Source organism: Silurus meridionalis, chromosome 3 (genome assembly GCF_014805685.1).
Source record: "Silurus meridionalis isolate SWU-2019-XX chromosome 3, ASM1480568v1, whole genome shotgun sequence".
NCBI lineage: Eukaryota > Metazoa > Chordata > Actinopteri > Siluriformes > Siluridae > Silurus > Silurus meridionalis.
This window is the reverse complement of record NC_060886.1, coordinates 2,262,735-2,290,272: the sequence shown is the minus strand read 5'-3', so window position 1 is coordinate 2,290,272 and position 27,538 is coordinate 2,262,735. Positions and strand designations below refer to the sequence as shown.

At 39.4% G+C, this 27,538-nt stretch overlaps 1 protein-coding gene across 1 annotated transcript; it reads right to left on the bottom strand.

Annotated features, from left to right (window-relative positions):
* Window positions 1-208: 208 nt before the first annotated feature.
* On the bottom strand, window positions 209-22,151 carry LOC124383186 (major facilitator superfamily domain-containing protein 6-like). The gene is given in 8 exon segments (XM_046845619.1): window positions 209-1,571; window positions 2,892-3,199; window positions 3,278-3,322; window positions 3,325-3,375; window positions 3,863-4,024; window positions 7,607-7,704; window positions 17,624-18,941; window positions 21,943-22,151. Coding segments are annotated over 7 exon segments (2,400 nt in total). The 5' UTR covers window positions 18,940-18,941; window positions 21,943-22,151; the 3' UTR covers window positions 209-1,151.
* Window positions 22,152-27,538: the final 5,387 nt, after the last annotated feature.

Below are 27,538 nucleotides of genomic sequence, written 5' to 3'. Positions count from 1 at the left end.
CTCTAAACAGTTGTAGTCTGATTTATTCATCGATAGAGACTCAAATCACTTTTGAACGTGGACAAAGGTGTCTGCTAACTGCCAGAAATGTAAATTAATCCCGTGTACATGTATTAGCCATGATTGATTAGCTATCTTATAAAACAGCTAGCTAGGTTCAGCTAGTGGATTAGCCATGTATGATGGGAATAACAGAGTTCAGACAAACTTTCTCTCATCAAACTTTTATTGTTAACAGAAACATGGATTGAGGTCATGAGGATGGTGGTGGTGATGATGGTGGTGGTCTGTACCTTCTAGAATAATTTCTTTCTTCTTTCCAGGTTTTTTTCCTCTCAGGAATGTTTTTAAAGTTATTTTACAAGGGGAAAAATAGCTGATGTGATGCTTGTAGCATTGTTACCGTAGCAACTCTGTTCACACTCTAGTGCTAGCTAGTGTCTGCTATTGAACTAGACTAGCATCCTGTCATGATGGTCAGTAATGCAGAGGAAACCAGGACAGTGTTTTGGTTGGAATGGTAATACATTTTCATTATTTAAACTCTGTTAGCGGAGTTTTTCTCTTGCGGGTGTGCAGTGTGACTGGGCGTGGCCTTATGAAGTCACTTTAAAAAAAAAGCTACTTTGTATTGCTAATTAATAATAAAAATAAACCTAGTAACGCACTAATCAATCGGCGGGAAAATCAATTGCTACATTCTAGGCTTCGTGTTAGCTTTGCTTTGTAGTTTCGCTCTCAGACAGGTTAGCAAAGTGCATCAATCAGTAAACAGGAAATGACCTCAGGCTGAAGAAATGCTGTTCCTCGTATTTTTTCGATGCTCAGTTTTGGGGATTTATAAACTGTCAGGTAACGTAATAAAGAAACGTGGTTTTGGTTGATGTCGAGTGTGAAAGCAGCCTCATTAAAAACCCAGAATTGTGAAGAACGTGGTGTGGTTGTGGTGTGAGATAATAAATACGGTAGGGGTAAACGTTTTGTGTGCGTCGCAATGTTGTAATGTGTAAACCCCGACCTTACAGTGCAAATCGATGCATGATTTACTGCATTAACTAACATCAGCGTTCGGTCCAGATACCTGTACAGTACTCGCTTATTTACATTTAAAGGTGTTTACAAAGTGATTTTTTTTTGTCTGTGTGCATATGTCATGGGTCAGGGGGATTCTGGAGTGAGTCTGGTATGGGTGCAGGCCCCAGGTCTTTGGTGGAGATCTTCTGTGGATCTTTTGATGGTTGTCCAGAGTCTGTGTGATGGGACATGGGACCATCTTGGACAGGACGTTCGGGGACTGGGTGATTAGAGACTGGGCAATCGGGGATGGGATGATCAGAGCTTGGTCGATTGTGGATAGGATGATCTGGGACTGGGGGATCGAAGACCGGAGGTTCGGAGACTGGGGGTTCGGAGACCGGGGTAACGGAAACGACCGGGGGATCTGGGACTGGGCGATCAGATTTTGGTTGTTCAGGAGCATCAACAGAAGAGACCTGCTCTGGAGCACTGGTGAAAGCACCTGGAGGAGGTTCTTCAGCAGATGGGGCTGCAGACACCGGCTCAGTACCTTCCTACAATCACAGAAAATGGAAGCAGACAAATGAGGACACATCTTGGACAAATATAAAGGACATGCTTCGAAGAATGCATTTAGTGTGATATTATTGCAGATTTCTATTAAATTGATAATCAAGGAGAATAAATTGCAGCAAGAACATGCAGAAAGTAAACCTGAAACAGTGTCAAGTGCAAAAGTTTTTACTCCCACTTGTTTGTTTAGTAGTTAGAGTAGTTTTATTTTACGACGGAAAGTCCAAGAGTATTTTTTTTTTTTTTTTTTTTAGGTAGAAAGTTTACAAGCTACATAATTATTAACGACTCGTAACTTCTTTTATAACCAAATAAACATTGCATGGTTAGCCCCGCCTCCTTGTTTCTTATTGGCTCAAAGTTTACCAGTGAACTTTGGCTTTGGCTCAGTCACGTCGTTTTCAGAGCAAGTTTCTACGATCACTGCAGCACTCTCTCTTTCTGCACTGTGATTGGTCAGAAGGTGTTCATTGAGGCATTTTCGTCTATATTAAAATAAAGAAGTCTCCAGTCTCTGCTTTGTAAGAGTCAGTTTGTGATGACGTTTTCCTAAAAACAAACATTTTTATTAACACGCGATTTCTGTTTGACCAGTTTAATTATAATTCTAAATAAATATAAAAGTGGTGAAATTAAAACCTTCATTAATAAATCAAAATCCGCCATGACAGACAATTAAAACCGTCTGTGTGGAAACATAAAAGTTTCGTTTGGTGTCCCGATGATTTACGTCATTTAAAACAACATTATTACTTTAAAACATGTACAAGAATAGAATTTGTCTTCATGCTCCATGTTGAGTTTGGTTTCACTAATAATAAACACGCATTTGCATGCTTCCATAAAGGATCCATATTTATCCATGCGCATGTTAATTAGAGAATTAAAAACCTAAAAATTATTAATTTAAACTACTTTTAAAACAGATAAAAATGCAATTAAGTAAATCACATTTCACATAGCAATATTTATGGCGTTACAGGAAATCTACCCGGCGGTCAAGGCGTCTCCACCATGAAGACAAAATGAACCGAATAAAACCCAGAAAGCCCATTAAGAGAAGAAAAAGGAGCTCACCTTTAATCTGAGCAGAGAGAAAGCATGAAGGGGAAAAAGGAAAGAGTTGAAATATCACTCTCGCATTTCTTGAAACTGGTTAGAAAACAAAAAGGAATAAAAGTAGGTCGTTTGTTAGCTGCTATAAAGAAATAATTAGTGAATGTAGCAAATCCGTGATTAAAGAATGTGTATTTTGTTCTAATAATGAACATTAGTATTTTGTTGTTGATGATAGGACACACCCCCTGTGGGCCGAACTCCCCCGGAGGACGGTTGCCCCTGATGGAGGACATCATTTCTTTGATCTGGTAAAGGGCGTAGGACATGGTAACCCAGGGGGACGTGGACACCACCCATGCTGGCTTGGTCACGTCCTCCTGCTCTTCCTGGAACTTGGTCTTCTTGAGAGCAGGGGCTGCGGCAGTGTTCGTTTTGACCTCGGCGTTGGTGATGGTCTCGACTTTCATCTCCTGGTTCTGCACCAGGTCGATGGTGGCGATGGGAACCGGACTCGAAGGTACCGGAATGTTCTCAGCTAGCATCGGGTCTCCTGCGTGAGACACACAGGGGTTTTAACCTCTGGGTATCCATTTAATTTAGAAACATCAAGCACATGAAGGGGACTTACTCCTGCTATCGCTCGGCCCGATGAGGGTCTGAATCAGGGCAAAATCAGCAGGATGATCAGAGACGCCATTCCTAAACCTCGGAACGTTTCAGCAGCACCTACACACACACACACATTATTCCTTGATTTATGCCTTATATAAAACATGAATCTAATGAAGAATATCTGACTGATGGCGATCTAAAATCGTACACTAAAAAGTGTGAAAAATGTATTGTTCGAAAAAATAAAATTAATAAATATATCCAAGCAAACAAAAAAAATCATTCAAAAATAATTTAATAATGATTATTAATTATTTTTGTAGTCATTAAAGGTGTAATAAGCATTTCTAAAGATGTACTATTTATTGGTTCATCAGGAATATTGTCTACTTCATTTACATTATTAGCTTCAGAGTTTTACTTTACATTGTTCCAACCCAGAAATAAGCCCCGCCCTCTGATGACACCACTGTGGATGTTTTCAGCCGTAATTCCACTCACAGGCAGCAGGTGGGGCTGTAAACACTACAAACCTCTCCTTTAAAAGTGGGACGTTCCCCTTATACTAAAATCTGATGCAATCGTGTTTTTCTTGTCATACCAAAGAAGTTGACGAACACGCCTCCGACCATGGCTCCACAGCCACGCCCCAGCCCCAGGTGCAGGCCCTGCAGGATTCCCTGTGCAGATGTCCTCAGAGCCGGGGGAACCGCTGCGCTCAGGTACGAGATACACGCCGCCCACACGGACGCATGGGTCAGACCTGCAACGCAACATTATCATTAACCTGTACAGAGAAAGGGTTTGAGAAGAGTCACACACACACACACACACACACACACACACAGGTCCGAACTGTGTAAAAGCTAAACAGTGTTACACATAACCACTTATAGCAGGATGTGTAAAATACAGAATGAAGGGGAAAATCCTGAACCAAATCCTGAACCAACATGGTCCTAACCTTCTAAATCCTGATTACCTGCACTGGGATGAACTACGCACTGGACTGGAAAGAAATCTCCAACTAGTGAAGAACATCTTTGGCGAGTTTAAAAGAAGAACGACAAATTATTTCATCTGAACGTTTGGAGAAACGAGCTGTACGGATGCTGAGGGCGTAAAAAGCTGGTGTTCATGCTAAAGGAGGATTTTTCAATGAAAATAAAGTGGAACATCTGGATGTCTATAGATTTGTTGGTTAAAAAACAAAATGATGATCATACTTTTATTAAGTGTTTCCATTTTTTTAGTATATAGTTAATATAGTTATGATTTTTTTTATAAATATTGTACAGTGTTGTGCATCTTAATAATGAGTTTGTAGAAATATACATTTAAAAATATTTTTCCTTTTTATTTTTTTTAGGAGCTATTAGAGGAGCAGTGTTTATAAAGGTGTCGTATTTACAAAAAAGGATTATTTGAAAATTTTTTTATCATTTATTATTATTATTATTATTATTATTATTATTATTATTATTTTTATGGTCAAGATTTAAGATATTTCATAAAAGAATTAAATAAAAGAATAACATTTCTAGCACTAAAATGGAATTACTCATTTCTTTAAGGCGGCTTCGTAACAATGTTCATGGTTAAATGAACTTTACAAATAAAATTGGACTGAAGTGAAAACAGTAATAATGAAAAAAAAGCTTAAAAAAAAAAATCACTTTATACAACATAGAAAAAGTGCACACTATATGCACATATATTTGTATGTGTTTATTATGTATACAATCTTTTTTTTATATATATCTGTATTTTTTATATTGTCAGCTTTTCAGTATTTCGTTTATTTATATATTTAATTTAATTTTTTTATTATTTAATACTTTTTATTTAATACCTGTTTTATATTTTCATTTTTTTTGTCTTTATTTAATTTTTGGTTTATTTTAAATTTTCAGGGTTTTTTGCATGCACTTAAAATCGACTGATTTCATTGCATTTTATTTTTATTAATCTTAAATATGAAACGCGTCACTTTACTGTTGATTTATTTCCCTGATGTTTCCTGATAAGGACCCAGAAAACAGGTACAGCGAGAGAGATCACTTTCAGGAATGCGGTAATGAATTAACACTGTGTTGTTAAAGAAAACCGGTCAGTGATCTGGTGTGATGAATTTACTGATATCGCACTGAAGCTGATTATTATCCTGTAACAGCATGTCTCAGAGCGTTTCGTTCCTCGTCTAGTGGTCAAAGTTATGCTTTATTACTACAATTTATATCCATTTCTACAGTTACATTTAAACATAAATTGCATTATTCAGAACGAATCAAAACGCAGAACTCGACATCGGAAAACTTACAGTTTCACCCCCTGACACTGGAGACCACTCCATTTTGTTCTGACCAATCAGAACGCAGAGCTTGACATCAAAAAACGTTCAGCTTTACCCCCGACACTGGAGACTCCTGTGATTCGTGCTGACCAATGAGAACGCAGAGCTTGGAAATGCAAAACGTACCATTTCACCTTTAACACCGGAGACTCGGAGTTCGTGATTAACGTTTCGACTGTATTTTATTTACAGTCGTACTGAACCCTGTGGACGATCTCTATGGCTATAGAAACGGTCAAGTGTGTGTATGTGATACGCTTTGTGTCTTATCGTGTGTGAACAGGCAACACTACGGAGACGTGGGTCGAAAAAACACAGACAAACAAGTCGTTTTGTACCGGTCTGTTTTTCTTCGGACAATCCCGGAACCGGGTGTAAATAATGACGTGTGTTCTTCGTCTGAGCGTCGGAGTTTTAACGCTGCGCTGAGAAAATCCCCTTCAAATGTTAATGTAAAGGCGTGACAGGGTGTGGCTTTGAGCTCTGAGTAAATAGATCCTTTACCAAAATTAGACTTTTGTGGCCAAACCCATATACAGGACAATAAAGCTGAGCTGAGTGTGAGAGCTGAGAGCTCGGAGTGTGATGTATGAGCTGAACAAACAGGTTTATTTACTCTCAACATATTCATGAGGCTCCAGTAAAGCTGCTCGACCTGCCTGATGATTACCTACTGTAGGGTAGTAACCAGGCTTCAGGGGAAAAAAAGGGGTTGAGAGGTTCAAATGTTGCAGATAAAATCAGTCCTGTTTTCTGAAATAAATCCTGGAGAAAACCAGCTCCATTAAGATCTATTTTACATGGGTTGGATGATGTGGAAGATCTCCTTCTATAGAGCTCTTTTGAACACATTTGGGAGGAATGTGAGGAACACTGCACCTCCAGAAACCTCATCTCACCTACATCGGTATCTGACTTCACCAACACACCCTCTCGTGGCTGAACAGATCTCACACAAATCTCCACAAGATCTAGTGGAACATCTGCCCTAGAAGAGTGGAGCTTATTATTACAGTAAATGTGGACTAAATGTGGAATGGGGTGTTTAAAAAGGAAGCACATATAAACAGGTGTCTGGAAACCATATTGTGTAAACATAATGACATTGTCTTGGATCAATCATTCAAAAAGAAGACATTGGTGGTCTCATGACCACCTCCCTGGAATGGAACCAATGTTATGGTCAGATGTTTGCAAACTTTTGTCCATATAGTGTATTTTGGAGTATATTAAACCATGTGAACAAGTCTTTAGAGGTTGAAACTGGGTCCGAAATTGTCTTAAAAGAAACTAGAACATAATGTGAGCAAGGACAAAAAATGTCCTGGAAGATCTAAATCAACATGAAAACACCTAATGTTCACCTCATGTGAACGTTAATACGTTTTTTTGTTTGAAAACACATTTTCTCTACATGAGACGCCGTTTTTAGTCGTACGTAGCTTCCAGAAAAAAAGCCCTTCAAAGTGGATCAATGTAAAAACTCTGTTTTTGTGTCCCACTGTGGAAACGGAGGCTTTTGAAAACCGAGGACGCATTTTTTAGTCGGATATGAACGGCAGGCGAAAACGACGCACGTCGAAACGCGTTACGTTTTGCTCACACGCACTACAGGGAGGTGAGCGTTTTCAGATGTTTCAGTGTGGATGAGCACCTTCTGGTAGATGCGAAACTGCACTTCGTTGCTGTGTACTTGTACTTTGCTTTACTCTGAGTTGTTTCTATCTAGATCTATTACTGGAACTTATGAATAGGTCAGAACATTATTATGTATAATCCTTCCATAAAAGTCATTAACAAACAACACCACGTTTTTAAACTACACCCAGTGCAAAGGGCGTGCTACAGGAAACAATACACCGGAGCTGTGAGTCAAACAGCTGATTCATGGCCTGAGCTGAACTCACAGCCGGACAGACCTCCAGTCCAAACATTTCCTGTCAGATAAAAATGCCTGAGTGCAGCAGATTGGCGAAACCCCACACTGCTCACCTTGAAGGACCTCCATGGGAAGAACTACCCAAGCGTTTTCCAGGTAGGAGATATACAGGTAGCGTGCGGTGTTACAGGCCAACCCGATATACAGGACTCTGCAAAGCAACAAAGAGCGTGAAAAATTCAGATACAATAACAAACACCTCCCATTTTTCATTATGAACACGAGAACTAAATGTTTCAGAAATGTAACAGCCTGAAAACCAGGTCAGATGTGGTTCAAAGAAGATTAAACCAATAATTAGTAACCTGAAACGCGACCGAAAAACAGAAGAGAAGATAAACAGAGCAAAATGTCAAAAACAGAGAAAAACCTGGCCGAATATTTCACAGATGATCAAAACCAGGCTCAGAAGTTAAAATCTGAATAAAAATGTATTCAAAAAATTTAAATCAGGCAAACAAAGCTTTAAATAAAGACAGATTTAAAGAAGTCTAAATGTGTTCTATATAATAAAACTGTGTTAGTATGAAGTTATGATCAGTAGGTAACAGTAATGAAGTAAATGTAATTCTTCACTGTACTTAAGCAGCTTTTTCACGTGTCTGTAGAATTTTGCTGATACTTCACTACATTTCAAAGTCAAAGTCAAATATTTGACTTTTTACTCAACTACATTTAGTGAAATTAGTCGTTTCTTTTTATTTACGAGGATAAAAACGTAACTGGTGAAACACGCAGCGAGTCACCAATCAGGATCGAGCGCACGCTCTGTTTTACACGTGCTCTGATCGGCGCTCGGTGTATCTACTGATCACCAACATACAGTTCAGCATCAGTTCAACATCAAGCAGAACATTTAGAGAGGAACAAATGATGAAGAAACTCCAGACTCGAACTCGACACAACACACGTGACCTTATTTACGCCAAGTAGTTATAAAGAAGGTTTTGGGTTCATGATGATTGTAATAGAAATCAATCAGTGTTTGAGTCATTAATATCATTCTATTAATAGATCAGTGTGCTGAGAGTCACATTCGAGTCTTTACACATAAACTGAGGTGATTAAAGAATCTTGTGATAGAAATGATAACAGGAACATTATATAGTTATAATAAATCATAGTAATTTGGATACTTGAGTACATTTGAAGGTAAATACTTCACCGAGTGTACAGTATCACTTTGTTTAGTGTATTTCTTTCACTGATTGTGATGAACCTTGGTCTTAAATTTCTTTATAGGGTGAAACCAGGTTCAAAATAGTCTAAGAAGGAAAAACTAAGGGGCATTTTGTAAACCAGGAGAAAAACTATTTAATTAATATTAATCCAGGTTCAAACATCTGAATACAATTTGGACTGTTTTGTTTGTCAGACCTTAAAATATTTTCAAGGCTAAAACCAGTCTGAAATCCACTCTTCGACTAGTTCAAAATGTTTTCGAAAATGAAACCAGTCTTAAGCCAGTTCAAAATCATTTTAAAGATAAAACCAATCCAAAAAATGTTTAAATATCTCACTTAACATTGTGGATTTTCCACAGCTAATAATCTCCAGAACACCCAGAACATAAACAGAACGCAGTGATGCTCTTTAACCACATGCCTATTTGTCATCAGATCTTTATCTTATCTTCTGTGTTCTCCATCTCAGTCACGGATGAGCAGAATACCAGCTGGAGGTTGATGATATCATCATTTGGATTGATTTATTTTATGTATTTAAATGAGCAGTGCACCTAAAATAGCTCACAGATTGTAGTGTTTTATCTGAAGTATTTGTATATTTGTATTAACACCGACATGTTTCAGACTGCGGGAAGGATCGGCGGAAGGATGACTCAGGAACGCATGATGACAAAGAGTTTCACCGAAATAGAAGTAACGCCCTTGTGCCCATCATTTGCACAAAAATATACTTCCCTATAGATATAATACAGTGTGCTGTATACAGATGTGGGATGTGTTCTTCATTACTGAAGCCGATGATACATTAAAGGTACATATAAAACAGCGACTGATGCGATGAGATGCGTTCTCTCCCATTACCATGCAGTGCGATCGGATTTCAATTCGATTTAACACAATGCGATACGACGCAATGGGAAAATGATACAATATGGTACAGAATGTTCAGACAGAAAACAGACAGCAAATCAATTTACTTAAGCGCCCTCTGAATTCTAACGCATGGCCCTTTTCACAAACACGCATTTAAAGTGCAAAAATAAACAAATAAATAAGACCAGACGTCCTTTTCCTGTTGTGTCTGCAGGAAGTTACAGCTCTACCTCTGCCATGTTAATCTGTATTCTATGGGACTCTCAGGACACGCCTCGGTCTCCGTGGTGTTATGATGCGTCATATTCATGTAGCAGCAGCTACAAATTATTGGTCACAAATTTTTGGTCACTTTCTAAATAATAAACGTACAGCGCATCTACTAATAATTATATAGTAATAAATCTTTTTTTATTGATGCAATTATGTTTAAAAAGAATGCATTGCAGTACGAATGCCAACTTGTATCCGATGCACAATTTTGTTTAAAACGATGCAACAATGCGAACCGGTCAATCTCACCATCGCTAATACAAATGAATACCGATCATTGTTCAAAAAAAGAACAATTGTAACCCAGGGTTTCTGCAGGTTTCACAAAGTCAAAGTCAAATTTAAGACTTTTAAAGACCATTAAGAATGAAATTTAACACCTAGATTACAACATCAAAAACACACACAAACAACCAGCTTTAATCAAACCATAAATACTTTTTTTTTTAAAGTCAAGTATCACTAAACTTGCACTTTCCCACATCTGAAAAATTTAATCCGTATTATGTCTGTGGTACAATACGTGAGAGATTGTAATAACAGAAAGCTGATTAGCTGTTGGTCTCATTTGTAGTCAAAATACAGCAAATTATATTTCAATCACATCAACCACCTTAAATTTTTACTGTTTTACTGTTTACTGTCATAAGCATACCATATATATATACCTTTTTCTCATATATATCTTTATATATCATATACCTTATTTATCTGCCATCTTTTTTTTGTTTTATTTTTCTCCCCATTCTATTCCCTCATGCCGGATTGTCGTAAAAAGCATTTCACTGCATGTCGTACCCTGTATGTATGTGACAAATAAAATTTGATTTGATTTGATTTGGACCAGCGAAGGAGAGAACTACAACACCACAGAATCAAACAAAAAAACCCATTCTAACGTGCGGCAAGAGCATTTGAATAAAACGTTAGAGGTAGCGTTACAGGGACGTCGGAAAATTAAGACCAGTTTAAAATTATTTAAAAACTAGGACAGTGTATTTCAAAGTAACCCCCAACCCTTGTGCCTGTGCAGCATCACGTGAACCAACACATTCACCATGCAAACTAAGGTGTGACATGACGTGCATGGAGATGGACCCAAGCAAATCAGGGTTCTACGAAAACACCACTACGTCTCGAATTTCTGAGCACTGGATCGATCCAGGAGAGGATCGGGGCGCCGGCTGGATCAATAGCTAAATGCGTGGTACATCTGGTAAGCTAATGGGAGAGATCAGATTACGCTGGAGGCTAAGAGTTTAGATCTTCATTGCACACAAACACACATTTAAATGATTTCATGCAATAACATGATACAACCTTATGCTGCGATCGGAGGGGTCCAAGCACCATTCGTGAATAATATGCAGTTCACAGTGACTGGTTGTTTCAGGGTAACGAAGAACAATAAAATGACCAAACTTTATATGAAGGTAAAAATTTATACGAATCATAAAGTGTGTATGAGAATAAATCACCGGGGTCCAAGCACCAAAATATTCAAGGGAAAAAAATGCCCGAGTTCAAACCAGTCATTCCCACTCATGTTACTATATATGGACTGTAAAAATTCTACACCAGAGTATGGGAATTGGACACATGACTCTCCAGGGCGTGAGGTAATAGGCAGCTTTAAAGCTTTCCCTTTCACAAGGACGTGAGCGAAAAAAACGTCTGGTTTTGTGTAGAATGCAAATCAGCACGTCTAGACCGAGTCGTTCGAATTTTCTTCGCCTTTCTTTACGCTGATATGCATTTCTCTATTTAGTGTTAAATCGATCTTTCGCATGCGAGTAATTCCTTTACAAAATCTTTTAGACGGAGAGCAAAATGCTTGCGATTTCCTCACAGTAATGAACAGCGTGGGGGCGCTTGTACTTCAGCATTAGAAATACTATTTACATTTCTGCCATTTGGCCGACCCCTCCTCATCCAGCGAGGCTCGCAAAGTGCTTTGAAGTCTCAATCAATAAATGGTGGATCATTAGGGCACAGACTAAGAATATTATTAGTCTAAAACTCTGCTGGGAGAGAATATAGTTAGAAAGCAAATCAATAAGTGCTCGTTTAAGAACCTCTGGAGGAGGTAAGTCTTTAGACGTCGTGGAAAGACTGCTAGTGACTCAGCTGTTTTGACATCAAATGGAAGTTTGTTCCACCACCCAGGAGTCTAGAAGCATTTCTTTGTTGTACCCTGAGAGATGGTGGGACTAATGGGTGGGGAGAGCGAGTAGGGTGGGATAAATGCTAAGAAGTAAAACGTGTTGGTTTGCTTTCGTCTTTGTAGGCAAGCATTAGTGCAGCAGCTACAGTGGAGGGGACGTAAAAGATGGGTGATATTGAACAAACTAAGAAGCTTAAAAGCAAGTGGTGCGACGGCATTCTTGATCATTTGCACCTGGTGAACGCCATGCAGAGGCAGACCTGCCAGGAGTGAGTGGCAGCAGTTCAACTATAAAGACTTTCAACACCAAGCTACCACCACTACACGTACATAAGATGTGGCATCAAAGCGTTTTCGAGACTCGCTCCGTTTACAAGAATGTACTTTATTTATCTACGTTTCCACACAGGCACCTACATAATAGTCCCTTCACACAGCAAAATTCCAAAATATGTCCCGAAAGCCTTCTTTTTGAAGCGCGTCAAGCTCCTCGTGCGATTCAGAAGGTCCTGCGATCTCTGGTGTCAAAACGGCGACCTTAAAGCCGGATCTTCATCTTCAGAAAAAGAGGGCCGTAGTAAGATCATGTGGATTGTTCTCCAAGTTGCCAAATGGTTTCAACATTTTCGGAGGTTGAGCTACTTGAAAGTCTTCCCGATCTTGACATCTTCCAGTGATGTTCTTCACACAGAATTTTACGTTTGCGCTTTGTTCTAACTTGCTGTTAAATGGAATCGCAGATGTGGTAACGCACATCTGCGTTACCTCTACAGCAGGAGATCTTCCACTCCAACCCGTGTATCTTCATGGCTTTGTGCTTAGCGGCATTGTCTTGCTGGAACCGGTTTGGGGCTCCTGTTTGGGTCTTAAGTGAAGGGGAAAATTTCATGGTATAATTGTGTAACCTACTTTGGGGTAACAGTTTTGAGAAGAATCACATACTGGTGGAAAATATGGATAATGAAGCTAATATTGGGTAGTTTTAACATCTTTACGTAGCTACTATTGTTCCTTTAGGTCACAAACTACAATAGACACAAGAAAGAGGTAGTGTGAAGGCGAGTTTCTAAATATTGCTCATTCTGAAAGTGTTCAATTTTATATGACGAAGTAGCAATGAGGATCGTTTTAGCAGAAGTAAAAAAAAAACCCTCATCAGGTCTCTCAGGTAATCATCTCCAAACAAGTGATTGTCACCAATAAACAATACAAAACAACAACAAAAAGACAAGGAGTTGAGATGATTCAGGGGAAAAGAATAAAAGGAAATTTCCAGAGATTTTCACGTTTCTTTTATAACTCGGGTAATGAGTTCAGTCTCGTAATAAAAAACCTTCAGGCTGCCTCACAGTGACGTCACCTCGGAAATCCTGACAGCAGACGGCGGATGTGTGACAGAGGAAAACCACAGTCTCACCTTAACCGCCATCTCTCTTTCTTTCCAGCTCTTTTTTTCCACTCCCTTCTTTTCTTGCTCACTTTTTCTCCCTCGTTTATTTTCTCTTAGTTCAGTCTCTCTCTTCCTCTCTTTTATCTCACCCCCTCTTCTCTTAATTCTCATTCACCCCCACCACTCTCTCTCTCCATCTTTCTCATTCTATTTCCCTCTCCACATTCTTATCTCTCTCATTTCTTCTCCTATGTACCCTTCCACTTTCATGTTCATGTTCTCTCTCTGATTTATTTTCTCTCTTGTTCACTCTCTCTTTCCCCACCTTTCTCATTCTCTACCTCACTTTTTCCCTCTCGTTCACCCTCTCCTTTCTTGTTCACTTTCTCTCACTCGTTTATTTTCTCTCTTTCTCCCACTTTTCTCTCTCTCTCTATCATTTTTCCCTCTCATTCCCTCTCCCCTTCTCTCTCTCTCTCTCTCTCTCTCTCTCTCTCGCACGCTTGCACTCCACTGTTTGCTCATGTCCTTTATGTTACAGCGGGTAAACACCCTAGAAGGCCTCCCTGATGTCGTTCGGCACCAAAGTCAACAAACTGCCAGAGCAGACGCCTTCCACTTCCTCAGCACTGTGGCACAGGAACCGACGAACACAGCATGTGGACGTTGAACTGTAATCATGAAAGGCCCAATATACAGATTTTACAGCTCAATGGTGTGTTGATCTGGGTTTTATTTTCATTAGGGCATCATAATCATATCCACTGGATCAAGATTCGTTCTGATCCTCCATTGCGATGAATTTGGTGAAAAGTGCATTTCGCTCCTTATTTTTTAGTGAATAAGTAAATATTCACCCACACACTACCTCATTCTGTTCACTACCCCATTCTTTATATCTCATACATGATGGCATTTCAAACATTAATGCCTTATCATATTACAAATAAAAATATTCCTAAGAGGAGTATACTGTGCTTCTTCTCCCTTTTAGGGGGCGCCACAGTGGATCATCCGTCTCCATAACCCCCTGTCCTCTACATCTGCCTCTGTCACACCAACTACTTGCATGTCTTCCCTCACCACATCCATAAACCTCCTCCTTGGTCTTCCTCTTTTCCTCCTTCCTGGTGTCTCCATCCTCAGCATTCTCCTACTGATATACCCCATGTCCCTCCTCTGCACATGTCCAAACCATCTCAATCTCACCTCCCTGACCTTGTCTCCAAAACGTCCTACATGCACTGTCCCTCTAATAAACTAATTTCTAATCCTGTCCATCGTCGTCACTCCCAACGAACATCTCAACATCTTCAGCTCTGCTACCTCCAGCTCCACCTCCTGTCTTTTACTCAATGCCACTGTCTCTAAACCATACATCTCAGGTCTCACCACAGTCCTACTTTAACACACAACAAGACGATGAGCCGAAGCGCACGTCTGAGTTCTGCAAGTGTTATTTAGAGAGTAAACAGCCGTCTGGAGTTTTACATCCTGGAATGTCCTGCTTAGTCAGCGCACCTAAATCCTGCTGAACTGCTCTGGGATGAAGTGGAATGTAAAGAAATCTCCAACTAGTGAAGAACAACTTTGGCAAGTTTTACAGGAGGCACAGCGAGGTATTTCAGATTAATAACGAATGTGTGTAAAACTGTTCTTCATGCTAAGGGAGGATTTTTCAGTGAAAATAAAGTGGAACATCTGGACATTTATAGATATGAAATAAAAAGTGTTTTCAAAAATCTGACATGTACTGAGGATTCTGGGAAAACAACAACAAACATATATATATATATATATATATATATATATATATATATATAATATTTACCACATAAATACAAGCAAACATAAAATCTCATTGTAGCTGTACTGTGTGTGTGTGTGTGTGTGTGTGTGTGTGTGTGTGTGTGTGTGTGTGTGTGTGTGTGTGTGTGTGTGTTAGGTATGTCGCATTGGTCCGTCACATTGCTAAGAAAAGAACATGACATTTAACACTAGTTTTTACTCTGCAGGAAACAGGAAGTCATTTGTGCAAGGACGTTAGATGCTGGAGTCTTTCAAAACTCGCTCTCTGTGCCCACACGTCATATTAATACACAAAAAAAAATGCAATTTGGTATGTGGTGTACAGCCTTGTGCGCGTCCTTGCACGGGCTAATGCAAACGTGTGAAGGCCTTGTACACTTATAAACACACACACAGGAAATGACAATATATCTAAAGTCTCAGTCACACATTCGGCTTGAAACACAGTATCAAGTTCAAACAGAAATCAGTGTATAATGTACACGTTTAAATCGAAGCTCTTGTTTTGTTGTCGTTTACAGCGGGTTAAATGTAAAAAAAAAAAAGAAATACTCCTCAATCCGTGTGTGTATTAAAATAATACGATAATTCCTGCAATTCCTACACTAAAAACGAATGTTTTTCCACCATCTATCCATTATTGTCAACTTCAAATCAATGCTAGTTTATACCCAGTGACTAAAAAGGTCAAGTGAATTGCATTCAGTTACCACCACCAGACTGCAGCTAGGTGTGGGGGCGCTACACAAAAAAAAATTAAGAAATGTAATCATGTATGAGGTATGCAGTATGTACAGTATGAGGAACGTGTCATGCTGTTCCTAGAAAATATTTGACGATGGAGTGATGAAGCGATGTAGCACCGTTACGATCAGTGGCGGAGAGTAAGGAAGTAAACGTAATACGTTTCTGTACTAAAGTAGCTTTTTCACGTATTTTTGTACTTTGCTGTAGTATTTCCATTTGGTGAGGCTTTTACTTGACATTTCCAAGTCAGAAATCGTACTTTTAACGACATTTCGCAAAATCAGTCGTTCCTTTTCCAGTTGAATAAAAACTTAACTGGTCAAACACGCAGCGAACCACCAATCAGGGTCGAGTGCACGCTCTATTTAAAACTTTTTGGCACATCAGTTCAACATCATCAGTTCAACATCAAGCAGAACATTTAGAGAGGAATTAATGATGAAGAAACTCCAGACTCGAACTCGCCACAACACAAGTGACCTCATTTACGCCTTTTAGTTGAAAAGAAAGTTCATGATAGTTGTAATAGAAATCAGTGTTTGAGTCATTATTATGATTCTATTAATAGATCAGTGTGCTGAGAGTCACATACGAGTCTTTTCACATAAACTGAGGTGATTAAGTAAAGAGTCTTGTGATAAAAATGATAACAGGAACATTATAGTTATAATAAATCATAGTGATTTGGATACTTACAGTAAGTACATTTGAAGGCAAAAAAATTTGTACTTTTACTCAAGTGAAAGTTTAAAGGGACATTTTTACTGGAGTCCTGAAGTCGAGTATCTACTATAACTCAACTACATGGTTTGTGTACTTCATCCCCCACTGGTCACCACCCTAAAGTGGGTTCTTTACCTTTAACAGAAGGTCCTAAAGTGGAACTTGCCCACGATTTCAATTTTCCTTTAACATTCATTAAATGCTAGCTAGTTCCTGTTGCCACTTGTAATATAGCAGCTATAAACGTTCTCTTTTTTTCTCAAACTCTGCTTATAATGTTATTGAGTAACCATTGAATAACCTCCTCTGTTCTAAAAATGTCATAAACCTTACGGTTAGAAAGAGAAGAGCGAGACCTTTCATCGGTGTTAAATAAACATCTCCTTACATTAGAAAAATTTACAGCATTTTTGATTCTGTTTAAGTTCTGATTGTAAAAGTCCCTGTGAATGAGCCGTTGCTATAGAAATCATAAGGTTGTTCGTAAAATGCATCATTTTCAAAAGCCTTTGTTTTCGTTGACTGAAAATGTTGTCTCGGTGTGGACGGAAGGCCAAAACATAAAGCATAATATGTGTTTTTAAATGAAAACCTATTAGTGTGGACACGCCCCCAGTGAATTAATTAACACTTTCTGACCAATTACAATTCAGAATTCAACAACAATGTGTGTATTTTTTTGTCATATGTCCCACTTCTAGCTGGTCATGTGTGTAAAACTAACTGGTGGCTGTTCACTTCAGGTCATTGTCTTGATCACAGAATTAGTATTTTTTGACTAAAGAAAGCAAATGGTTCAAAATGGATTTGATACAACAACCACTGGACTGATCACTGGAGTGTTATAAAAAAGACAAAAAATATCCACAATACTATAAGGAAAGAATTTTGAGATTAAATTTACCTGATGTGGCCAACAAGTTCGATGAGTTTGTGGCTGATGAAGTAGGCGGCGAGCTCAGAGGCGTGGCTAAGCACAGAGCACACGCCGAACAATGTGGTGGTCCCTTTCAGGTCCTCCAAATGCCAATACAGGAACGTGAACACGAAGCCGTAACCAAAGCCCATGAACCAGGCCACAAATAGCACGGAGCCGTACCGGATCCCACACAGCAAACGGATCATGTCCTTGAATGGAAACCCAGGGTGGTTGTTAGGCCTGGGACACACTGGGACTTCCTCCATGCTGGACTCAGATGTGTTCTGGACCACATGAGGGATTTCCACCTGTTGCTTCACATCCGGTTCTGATGGATCAGCCCCAGACCTGGAGTCAAATCGGAACTGTGTTGCAACGATAAGGGCTAAAGTCATCAGCACACCAAAGACAATGAAGGCGATCTGATAGTTCTTGTAGTCTGGCAGGATGCAGCCAGCCCCCTGGACGATCAAGTTGATGTGTGTGTGGTCGATCCAGATGCCGACAGATAACATGGCTATACCCCAGCCTAAAGAACCCCACATTCTTTGAAGGCCATAGCGGTCACGCTGCCTTCCCAGGTACTGCAGGGTCACTGTGTCGACGATGGTCACAGCCGGTGCACTGAAGAATTCCCCGAAGATGATCACAAGCAAGATCACAAGGAAAATGGTATCTACTTGGCTTTTGTCGAAAACGATTGTGTACTCTTTAGGTGTAGTTGTAGTGAAGAGAGACATGCTTGTGTTGTCACTTGTGTGGTTCCCCGAGGGACTCGGAGTCGTTAAGTTCTGCAATCCGATCTCTATGCAGGTCATGTTTGCCGGTTTGACGAAAACGATGCCAGAGTTGAACACCACCCAGCAGAAGACGGAAAACAGCAGCACGGCCTTGCCCTTGTTGAAGCGGTCAGCTACAATTCCCCAAAATGGTGCACTGCAGAACTCGATGAAGTAGCGGATCCCAACAAGGAGGCCACTCTGGCTCGGAGTCATGCCCAGCTGCTTGTAATAGACAGCCAAGAGGGGGTGTAGGGAACCGTAGGCAGCATAGAAGAAGAAGTAGAAGATCTTGGAGATGAGGAGGCGCTCATCTATTTTCAGGCAGACCCGCTCCAAGCAGTCTGGACTGGAAGAGGACAGAGGGGGCGGCGATTCGGTTGAGGTAGACGATGGTGTTTGGCTTGGCGGGGTGCTGTTTGCTGTTCCCAGTGACAAAGTATTAAATGGCTCAGCCAGAACGTATCTCCTCTTCTGGTCCTCCTCATCGTCAGTGAGGATGGCCATACGATCGCTCGCCATCTCTGAGAAAAGAAAAGACGTCTTATTTAACTCATGAAATATAATGCTTTATTAGCTAACATAATTAGCGAGAATTAGGTCATGTGTGTTATTAGAGTCATGGTCTGGTGTGTCTACTTTTTAAACCAGGGATTCCCAAACTTTTTGTGAGGGCCACATAAATCTTCCTGTCTTAAATGGGGGTCGTGTTGGTCTGTAGCAGAAAATTACACGGCCGGAGTGACTACCTGGGTTATTGTGGCGATTTTATGATTTTAAATTTTATTTATTTCATTATTTCATTATTTATTTTAGCAATGAATATGAAAAGATGTCATTATCAAAACATTTACTTACTGATGCATATGCATATGGTTGGTGGGTGAAAACATGCTTAAAATTAAAAATGTGAATGGCTTTGTTGAAAGAGTGGTTTCAAGCCCGCGGGCTGTAATTTGGGGACCCCCGCTATAAAGACTATTTGTTTTGTAAGATTAAAGACAGTAGCCCGACTAACCTGACTAGAAATTAATTCAAAAACACAGCCAGACTTGTTTACAGTAGCAGCAGCACACAGAGATATGAACACTGGGTGTTTTGGCTACATGATACATTTTTCACAATCTTTTTTCTCTTAGTTCTGCCTTGAGAGAAGTTCCTTTACAGAGTAGATGCTTACAGAACAACACGTTTTTAAAAAGAGCATTAGCTTTATAGCTTGAGCGTGTACCACAATGTCAGTGTGGTTACGTTGTATTTCACATCCTGTGTAAATACATGATCTCACCACACCCAGAGTTATATTATTGTGGGTAGATTATATATTCCACGATACTTTGACACATACCTACACAGCTTTTCCACAGTAACAAAAACTGAGACATTGAAGTTCTCAAAACAGCTAATCGTTTAGTAGCAGCACAATGTAGAAAACTATTACGCAGGACAAAAGCTTTACTTAGTGTTCACAAAAACCCCCCATCAGAATAGAGAAAAAGTTTGATCTCTGTGACCGTGGAAGGAAACCAAGTTATTAATCTACTCATTGATCTAATCGTCATCGGCCAAGTTTGGGCCAAGTGCAAGAATAATGGTTTTGGCTGAAAAAGTAAAAACCTGATGTCATTTACTGTTGTAGCTCATCCACCTAATGGTTCGAGATCTTGTGCACTATGCGATGCTTTTCTGCTCACGAAGGTCGCAAAGGTTTTATATTTTCGATTCTTCAAAATAGACACCTTTTGCTTTAATCACAGCTTCGCATACTCTTGACATTCCTCTTATTCAGTCTCATGAGGTAGTGACCTGAAATGGCTTTCTAACAATGTTGAGGAGTTCCTCTGGGAACCATCTCAAGTGGATTTAGATCGGCTGACTGTGGAGGTCAGGTCATCTAATACTGCACTCCATCACTCTCCTTCTTGAACTAAGAGCTTGTACGTAACTTAGATGTTTTTGGGGTCATTGTCCTGTTAGAAAACGTATTGGGCAAACCAGATTTGATGGCATGTCGCTGCAAAATGCTCTGGTATCCATGCTGGTTTTGACTAAATCACAGACAGTTTCACCAACAAAGCTTCCACACATTCAAGAACTGTCTGTTCATCCTTCCAAATCCGCCCAAATAAGACACGGCGGTTAAAACCAAAAATCTCGAATTTGGACTCATCAGACCAAAAGGTGTGTTTTCAACTGATGTTGATTCCTTGTGTTTCTTGGTCACGCAAGTCTTTTCTGCTTGTTGTTCAACCATGAAGGCCTGACTCACGCAGTCTCCTCTAAACAGTGGATGAAACATGTCTGCCACTTGAACTCTAAGAAGAATTTATGTAAGTCAGTTCTTTGTGATTCTGGTCATTCTAATAAACTTCTCCTCTGCAGCAGAGGTAGCTCTTGGTCGTCTTCTGGGATGCTCCTAATGAGAGCTTGTTTTTATCATAGTGTTTAATGGTTTCGAAGACTGCACTTCTTGAGATTTTTCAGATTGATTGACCATTTCTTAATGTACTAATACACTTTTTTTCTTTACTTACATTTGTGTTTCCATTATATGGATTTGAACAGTAGTTGTAGTAGCACCAGTGGCAGGCCGTCAGGTCAGTAAGTCAGTGCTTCTGATAGTGTTTAGGCCCACAGAGAAGTCCTTGCTGGCCTAAACACTATCAGAAGCACTAACCTACATTTACAACCTAAATTTCAATATTTGTCCATGAAATTGTATTTGTCCATGAAATTGTTTCTCTCGGCTGCACTGCTTCCAGTACATGTGTTAGATTTTTTTTGTCTAATCAGATTTCAGCCTCTTTGTGCTGCCATGTCACTCTAATCTGCCCAGGGCCTTCAGAATCAGTAGTGCTGGCCCATGTACCTTTATTAGCAATGGGTCTGTTTCTTTAACCAATCAGATTTCAAATTCGCCTCACAGGGCAGCTAAGTTACAGCCAAATTCGACTGAAAAAACAGCGTGTAGTGTGTAGCTCTGCACACATTAATACATCAGAGTTACAATTTTTAATGCCCACAATGGCTGACTGAGAAGAGAAATATTGTTTGGTTTTGTTTAGTTTTTTTCTTGAAATTTAAGTTGCGTTGAAGGTTTTAATTTGGCCTCTTTTATATACGCGCGTTAAAATTATATATATTTTTTATAAATATTTTTAGATAAATATAATTATAAGTACACTGAATGAAATGTTAGACATTCTCAATCATATCAGACATCAGCAGTGTGAATATAAATAAGATGATTTACAATCTACTTACAAACCCGAATACATAAGAAAAAAAAATCACAATATTAACGATATCTGACAAAAGTATATTGTGATATGATTCATCACGATATCGGTTTATTCCGCCGTATCGCACAGCCCTCGATACACAATACACGAGACGTGATGGTAAAAAACAGAGAGTCAGAGAGATGAATGCAAAGTCATTTCTGTAGGTTACATTAATCAGACATGAAACAAATGCGCATTCGTGACACCAGAATGACAGGAAAGCCCTAATCTCTGGACTCACCTGTGTGTTGTTCCTCTGAAGTTCCTGCTAAGATCTCTTCTGATCCACAACATCATAAACTCCTTCATCCATCATGGATCTCAGCGCTTGCGCACTACACGCACACACGAGTGAAGAATAAGGTCAATAAATAAGACACACAAGAACACTCAGTACTCAGTACAGATGTGTCTAACACACACACACACACACACACAAAGAGCTTATTATGGGCAGTGCAGTTCCACTGAACAACACATGACATCTGCGCTTCACCTGCGCCTCCTCTGATTGGTCGAGCGCACCGGCGGAAGTCGGATCTGATTGGCTATAGCTTTGTCTTGTAATTATGTAATTATAAACAAGTGTGGCTTCCAGCATTCAATACGGGTGTGTCCTGCAGAAGTTACTGTATGAGTCAAGGTTTCAGAGAAGTAAAAAGCAAAGAGAATTATTATTATTATTATTATTATTATTATTATTATTATTATTAGTGGAGGAATTTATTTCAACCTGCATTATAATACGAAGATACCGAAAAATGACACATGTGAGGATTTACCGACCCCTAGTGGTCGAGGCGAGACATTAACAATGAAGGAAAACGTGTGTCCAAACAATTATACATACACTTCACGTACAAAACGCCTGCAGCATCAATACAGACATCAACAGTGTAAATAAAGTAAATAAAAAAATCTGTTAATAAATAAATTAATAAATACAAACAGAAAGCAAGATATATATATATATATATATATATATATATATATATATATATAATTGAATGTAAATAGAATACACTATAAACTTAATAACACACTTATAAATATAGCCTTGCAAAATCCTGGTTGTGATTATAAATGCTGTATTTAAATGTAGATAAGAAAAAACATAGCTTCTCCCATTAGGGGTCTCAGCGCATCATCCGTCTCCATACCCCCCAACTACCTGCATGTCTTTCTTCACCACATCCATAAACCTCCTCCTTGGTCTTCTTCTTCTCCTCCTTCCTGGTGGCTCCATCCTCAGCATTCTCCTACTGATATACCCCATGTTCCTCGTCTGCACATGTCCAAACCATCTCAATCTCACCTCCCTGACCTTGTCTCCAAAACGTCCTACATGTGCTGTCCCTCTAATAAACTCATTTCTAATCCTGTCCATCGTCTTCACTCCCAACAAACATCTCAACATCTTCAGCTCTGCTACCTCCAGCTCCACCTCCTGTCTTTTACTTAATGCCACTGTCTCTAATCCATACAACATCTCAGGTCTCACCACAGTCCTATAAACTTTCCCTTTCACTCTCACAGATACTCTTCTATCACAAATCACTCCTGCTATCACTCTTCTCCACCCACTCCACCCTGCCTGCACTCTGTTCTTCACTTCTCTAACACACTCTCCATTACTTTGCACTGTTGACCCCAGGTACCTGAACTCCTTCACCTTCTCCACCTCTTCTCCCTGCAACCGCACCCCTCCACTGCCCTCCCTCTCATTCACACACATGTACTCTGTCTTACTCCTACTGACTTTCATTCCCCTTCTCTCCAGCGCATATCTCCACCTCTCCAGGCTCTTCTCAACCTGCTCTACTCTCACCACAAATCACAATATCATCTGCAAACATCAAATGTGTGCTTTTTGTGACATAAAGAGAGTTTGTTAAAGAAAATGTTCTAAGGTCTAAAAACCCTGAAGAAGCCTGTTCCTGCACTCAGTGGTGTCTTTAACAGTAAAAAATAAACAGACTGGAAAATGGCAAAATTCACAAGACCCCCTTTAAATATATTCCGACGGTTTAAAGTTTTTTTTAAAGTTTTTATTCCTGCCATTTCTATTTACCCTCAAACTTCTAAATTTGCATATCTGTTTTATTTCACGTTTTGATTGAGAGTGTAAAGTTTTGCAGCAAAAAACGAAAGAAAACAATAAAAACCCTTGTAAAATTTGTAACAGTTGTAGTGGTTATAAAGGAAATTATGTTGATTGTAATGGAAGCTGTAATGGTGTTACCCTGTGGGTTTCACAGTTTCTACTGGGAAATTAGTTGCCTCCTGCAGGTGGGATGTTATGTGCATGAAATACATGTGCATTTAGGGCATTTATTAGTGATTATCACTACTGTATTTAAATATAGATAAGAAAAACTCACCTTCTCCAGCTGAACACAACAGTTTAAGAAGAAGCCCACAGCTGTGTAATCTGAAGGTATCTGTATAGATGTAATCTGAAGTAATTCCTTTTGTGACTCGACAGAAGCTTCAGCTATTTTGGTAAATTTTAGATGAACAAAAATTAAATGTATACAATAATCCCAACAATAAATAGATGTAACTCGCATATACGTTACATTTAATAATATCGCGTACACATTACTAAGAAGTGAAAGAATAGAGAAGAAGAAAAAGCATTGTTATGAGTCGTTATAATAATAAACACATGACATTGCGGAAGACAAATTCTTTCTTGACAATTATTATATAACTCAAAGGGTTTGGCCTAAAGCACAAAAAACACATTGCAGTATAATTACCAGCCCACATTCTTTCACCCTGCCCAATTTAATTAAAATACATTACTGTGTTAATCTCATCTCATCTAATCTAATCTAATCTAATCTAATCTAATCTAATCTAATCTAATGTTGTGATACATACAGAAGTCAACGACCTAGAAGCAGCACTCAAATGTGTTACTACAGTAAACTAAATCTTTACTGAGATCAGTGGGAAAGGGGTGGGAGGTGAATGTGTGGTAGACCGGCTTCTAGTCTAGGTCTGACCTAGTCCGACTGTATGGACTTCTCCTGAGAGCAGGAAAGTGGTCACCTGCCTGATCAGCTAGGCGAGAGGAAGTAATAATAATAATACCTTTATTTTTACATAGCGCCTTTAAAGTAGCTTCTCAAGGCGCTTTACATACAGGCAAACAAGAATACAACACACACAAAATAGAGCAAATAATACACACATTTTTATAATTACACACAAAATCAAAATGTTAAAAAAAAGCAACCATATAAAAAGGAGTTTTTAAAAGGGATTTAAAAGTAATGAAGTTCTGTGCGTCTCTGATGTGAGGAGGAGTGAATTCCAAAGTCTTGGTGCATACGAAGAAAAAGCCCTATCCCCTACTGAACGCAGCCGTGTCTGTGGAACAACCAATAGTCCTGCTTGTGAAGAGCGTAAGATACGCTTGGGTGTGTATACAGTTAAAAGTGCAGACAGATACTGGGGGGTGAGACCATGCAGTGCCTTGTATGTAAGCATGAGAACTTTAAAATCTACTCGGACCCTGACCGAAAGCCAATGCAATCACTTGAGAATTGGTGTAAGTGGTACCAAAATGACACCCGTGGTGAACCTCTTCCTGCAGTGCTCCTGCAGAGATAAATTATTTAAGAGTGGATCATCGTTAGTTTGCATGTCAGAGGTTCGGGAAATCTGAGGTTCTGAGCTACTTTTAGATAAGATGACTATTTAAATGACTGTTCATTCCTTCCTCTCTCTCTCTCCCTCCTTCCCTTCCATCTTTCCTTCCTTTACCATACAGCATATATATATATATATACACATTAAACATAGTGGACAGGAGAATGAGAAAACTAAATTGTCTTTGTTTTTTTTCATTTGCTCATTTATCTGTAAATAGTGCATTATTTTTCATTTGTATTCTTCTAATTATGAGTTATATGGATGATTAAAGTCTGTTTGCTGTGTCAGTATTCAGTATTTACGTAGTTTTGTGTTTCTTCCTTTCATTCTTTCTTTTTCATGCAGCCTAAACCAGACAGCATATTAACATTCATCTTTAGAGAGAAGAACTGACCAAACTGCACCACTTGGTAGCGCTATAGCACAAGCATTTGTTTTATGCCCATATATAACCTAGAAGAGTGCAGAACAAGGCCTTGAAGGAGGCCTAGAAGAAGGCCTTGAAGGCATCATCAGTGTTTTGAATCTGATATGTGCAGCTACTGGAAGCCAGTGGAGGAGCAGCAGTGGGGTGGTGTGGGAGAACTTGAGCAGATAGAACACAAGTCGTGCAGCTGCGTTTTGGATCATTTGCAGTGGATGAATAGCGTTCAGAAGAAGACCTGCCAGCAGAGAGCTGCAGTAGTATAGTTTTGAAATCACTAGAGACTGAACGAGCACCTGAGCAGCCTGTGTGGACAGAAATGGTCGATTTAAACATGGAGTTGCAGTGTCTGCTGTATAGTGTAGCCTACCCATGAAGCCTATTGTACAAAATCTTTACAGGACCCCTTTAATGTGTGGTTCCTGACATGAAAAGGTCCTTTCAAGGGGATTCCAAAGCAAGCAGAGATATCTCCTGCTCTGTGCAGGTCCATAAGACAAGAAGAGAGATGCAAAGTCATCAACCAGTAAGGCAGTTGGAACGACACCCTCTAGCAGGCAGCAGGTGAACTGCATTTCCTATTATTTTCTACCTGCTGCCTGCTTTTTCTGGAGCACATTCCAAGCGGCCCTTGGCTTTTAGGCTACTCTTCTAACTAACCTTCTAACTCCCTGATCAAAAATCTTGTAAGGAGCTCCTGTGCTTTGCACATTTCGTGTGATGTCCCTTCCACTTGTGGATACGGTCCCAATGGTGCTCACAGGACGTTTAGGTATCGCAAAATCTGCTGGTAATCAGTGATGTCATGAAGATGTTTAATTTCATTAAATTTTTATCAGTGCTCGAATTGAGTTAAGTCTTATGGGGGGTCCCCAGTTGTTGTGTAATTCATGTATTTTTATTAAAATAATCTTGGGGACCCCCCTATGTCTATTTTTTACCTTTCATGGGGGGTCCCTAATGCCTTGTGGGGGGTCCCGGATCCCCCCCAGCCCCCCCTCATTTCAAGCGCTGATTTTAACATTAGATGTTTTAATTTTGTAGATGTTTATTTAATTTAACTTTATTAAATATAACTTTTTTGTGATTTGTAATATTGCTGCGAAACCTGAAGTTTAGAAAATATGATTGAATAATTAAACCTACTGAGGAAATAATATCCAAGAGACTAACTTTATTCAGTTAATTTTTAGGACATATCCGAATGAGAAATCTAAATCTGAATATGCTAATGTACTATTTATATACTTATTTATTTGCATTGACCTGGAAGCAATAGATAAACATACAGCGGTGCTTCTAGAACAATAATCTTTTATTTGTCACATATACATTACAGCACACAAAGTCTTTTCTCAGGGGTCCAAGCATTAAGTGCTCTGGCAACCCGTTTTTGTTTTGATTTGAATTCATACTTCTTTATTCTTTATGCAGGAAACAAAATCTCAATCAATCTTCTTGATTGTCACATTAACTTTTTGCTTGGGTTCGTCTGAGACTCTTTGCTTAGTGACACCCTGAGGTGAGTTGGAGAACTAGTCAAGTCAAGTCAAGTCAAGTCAGGTTTATTTGTATAGCGCTTTTCACAACAGACATTGTCTCAAAGCAGCTTTACACAAATCAACAGTGATGGTGAATGGTGTGAATTTGTCCCTGATGAGCAGCCGTGGCGACTGTGGCAGGGAAAAACTCCCTTAGATGTTATGAGGAAGAAACCTTGAGAAGAACCAGACTCAAAAGGGGAACCCAT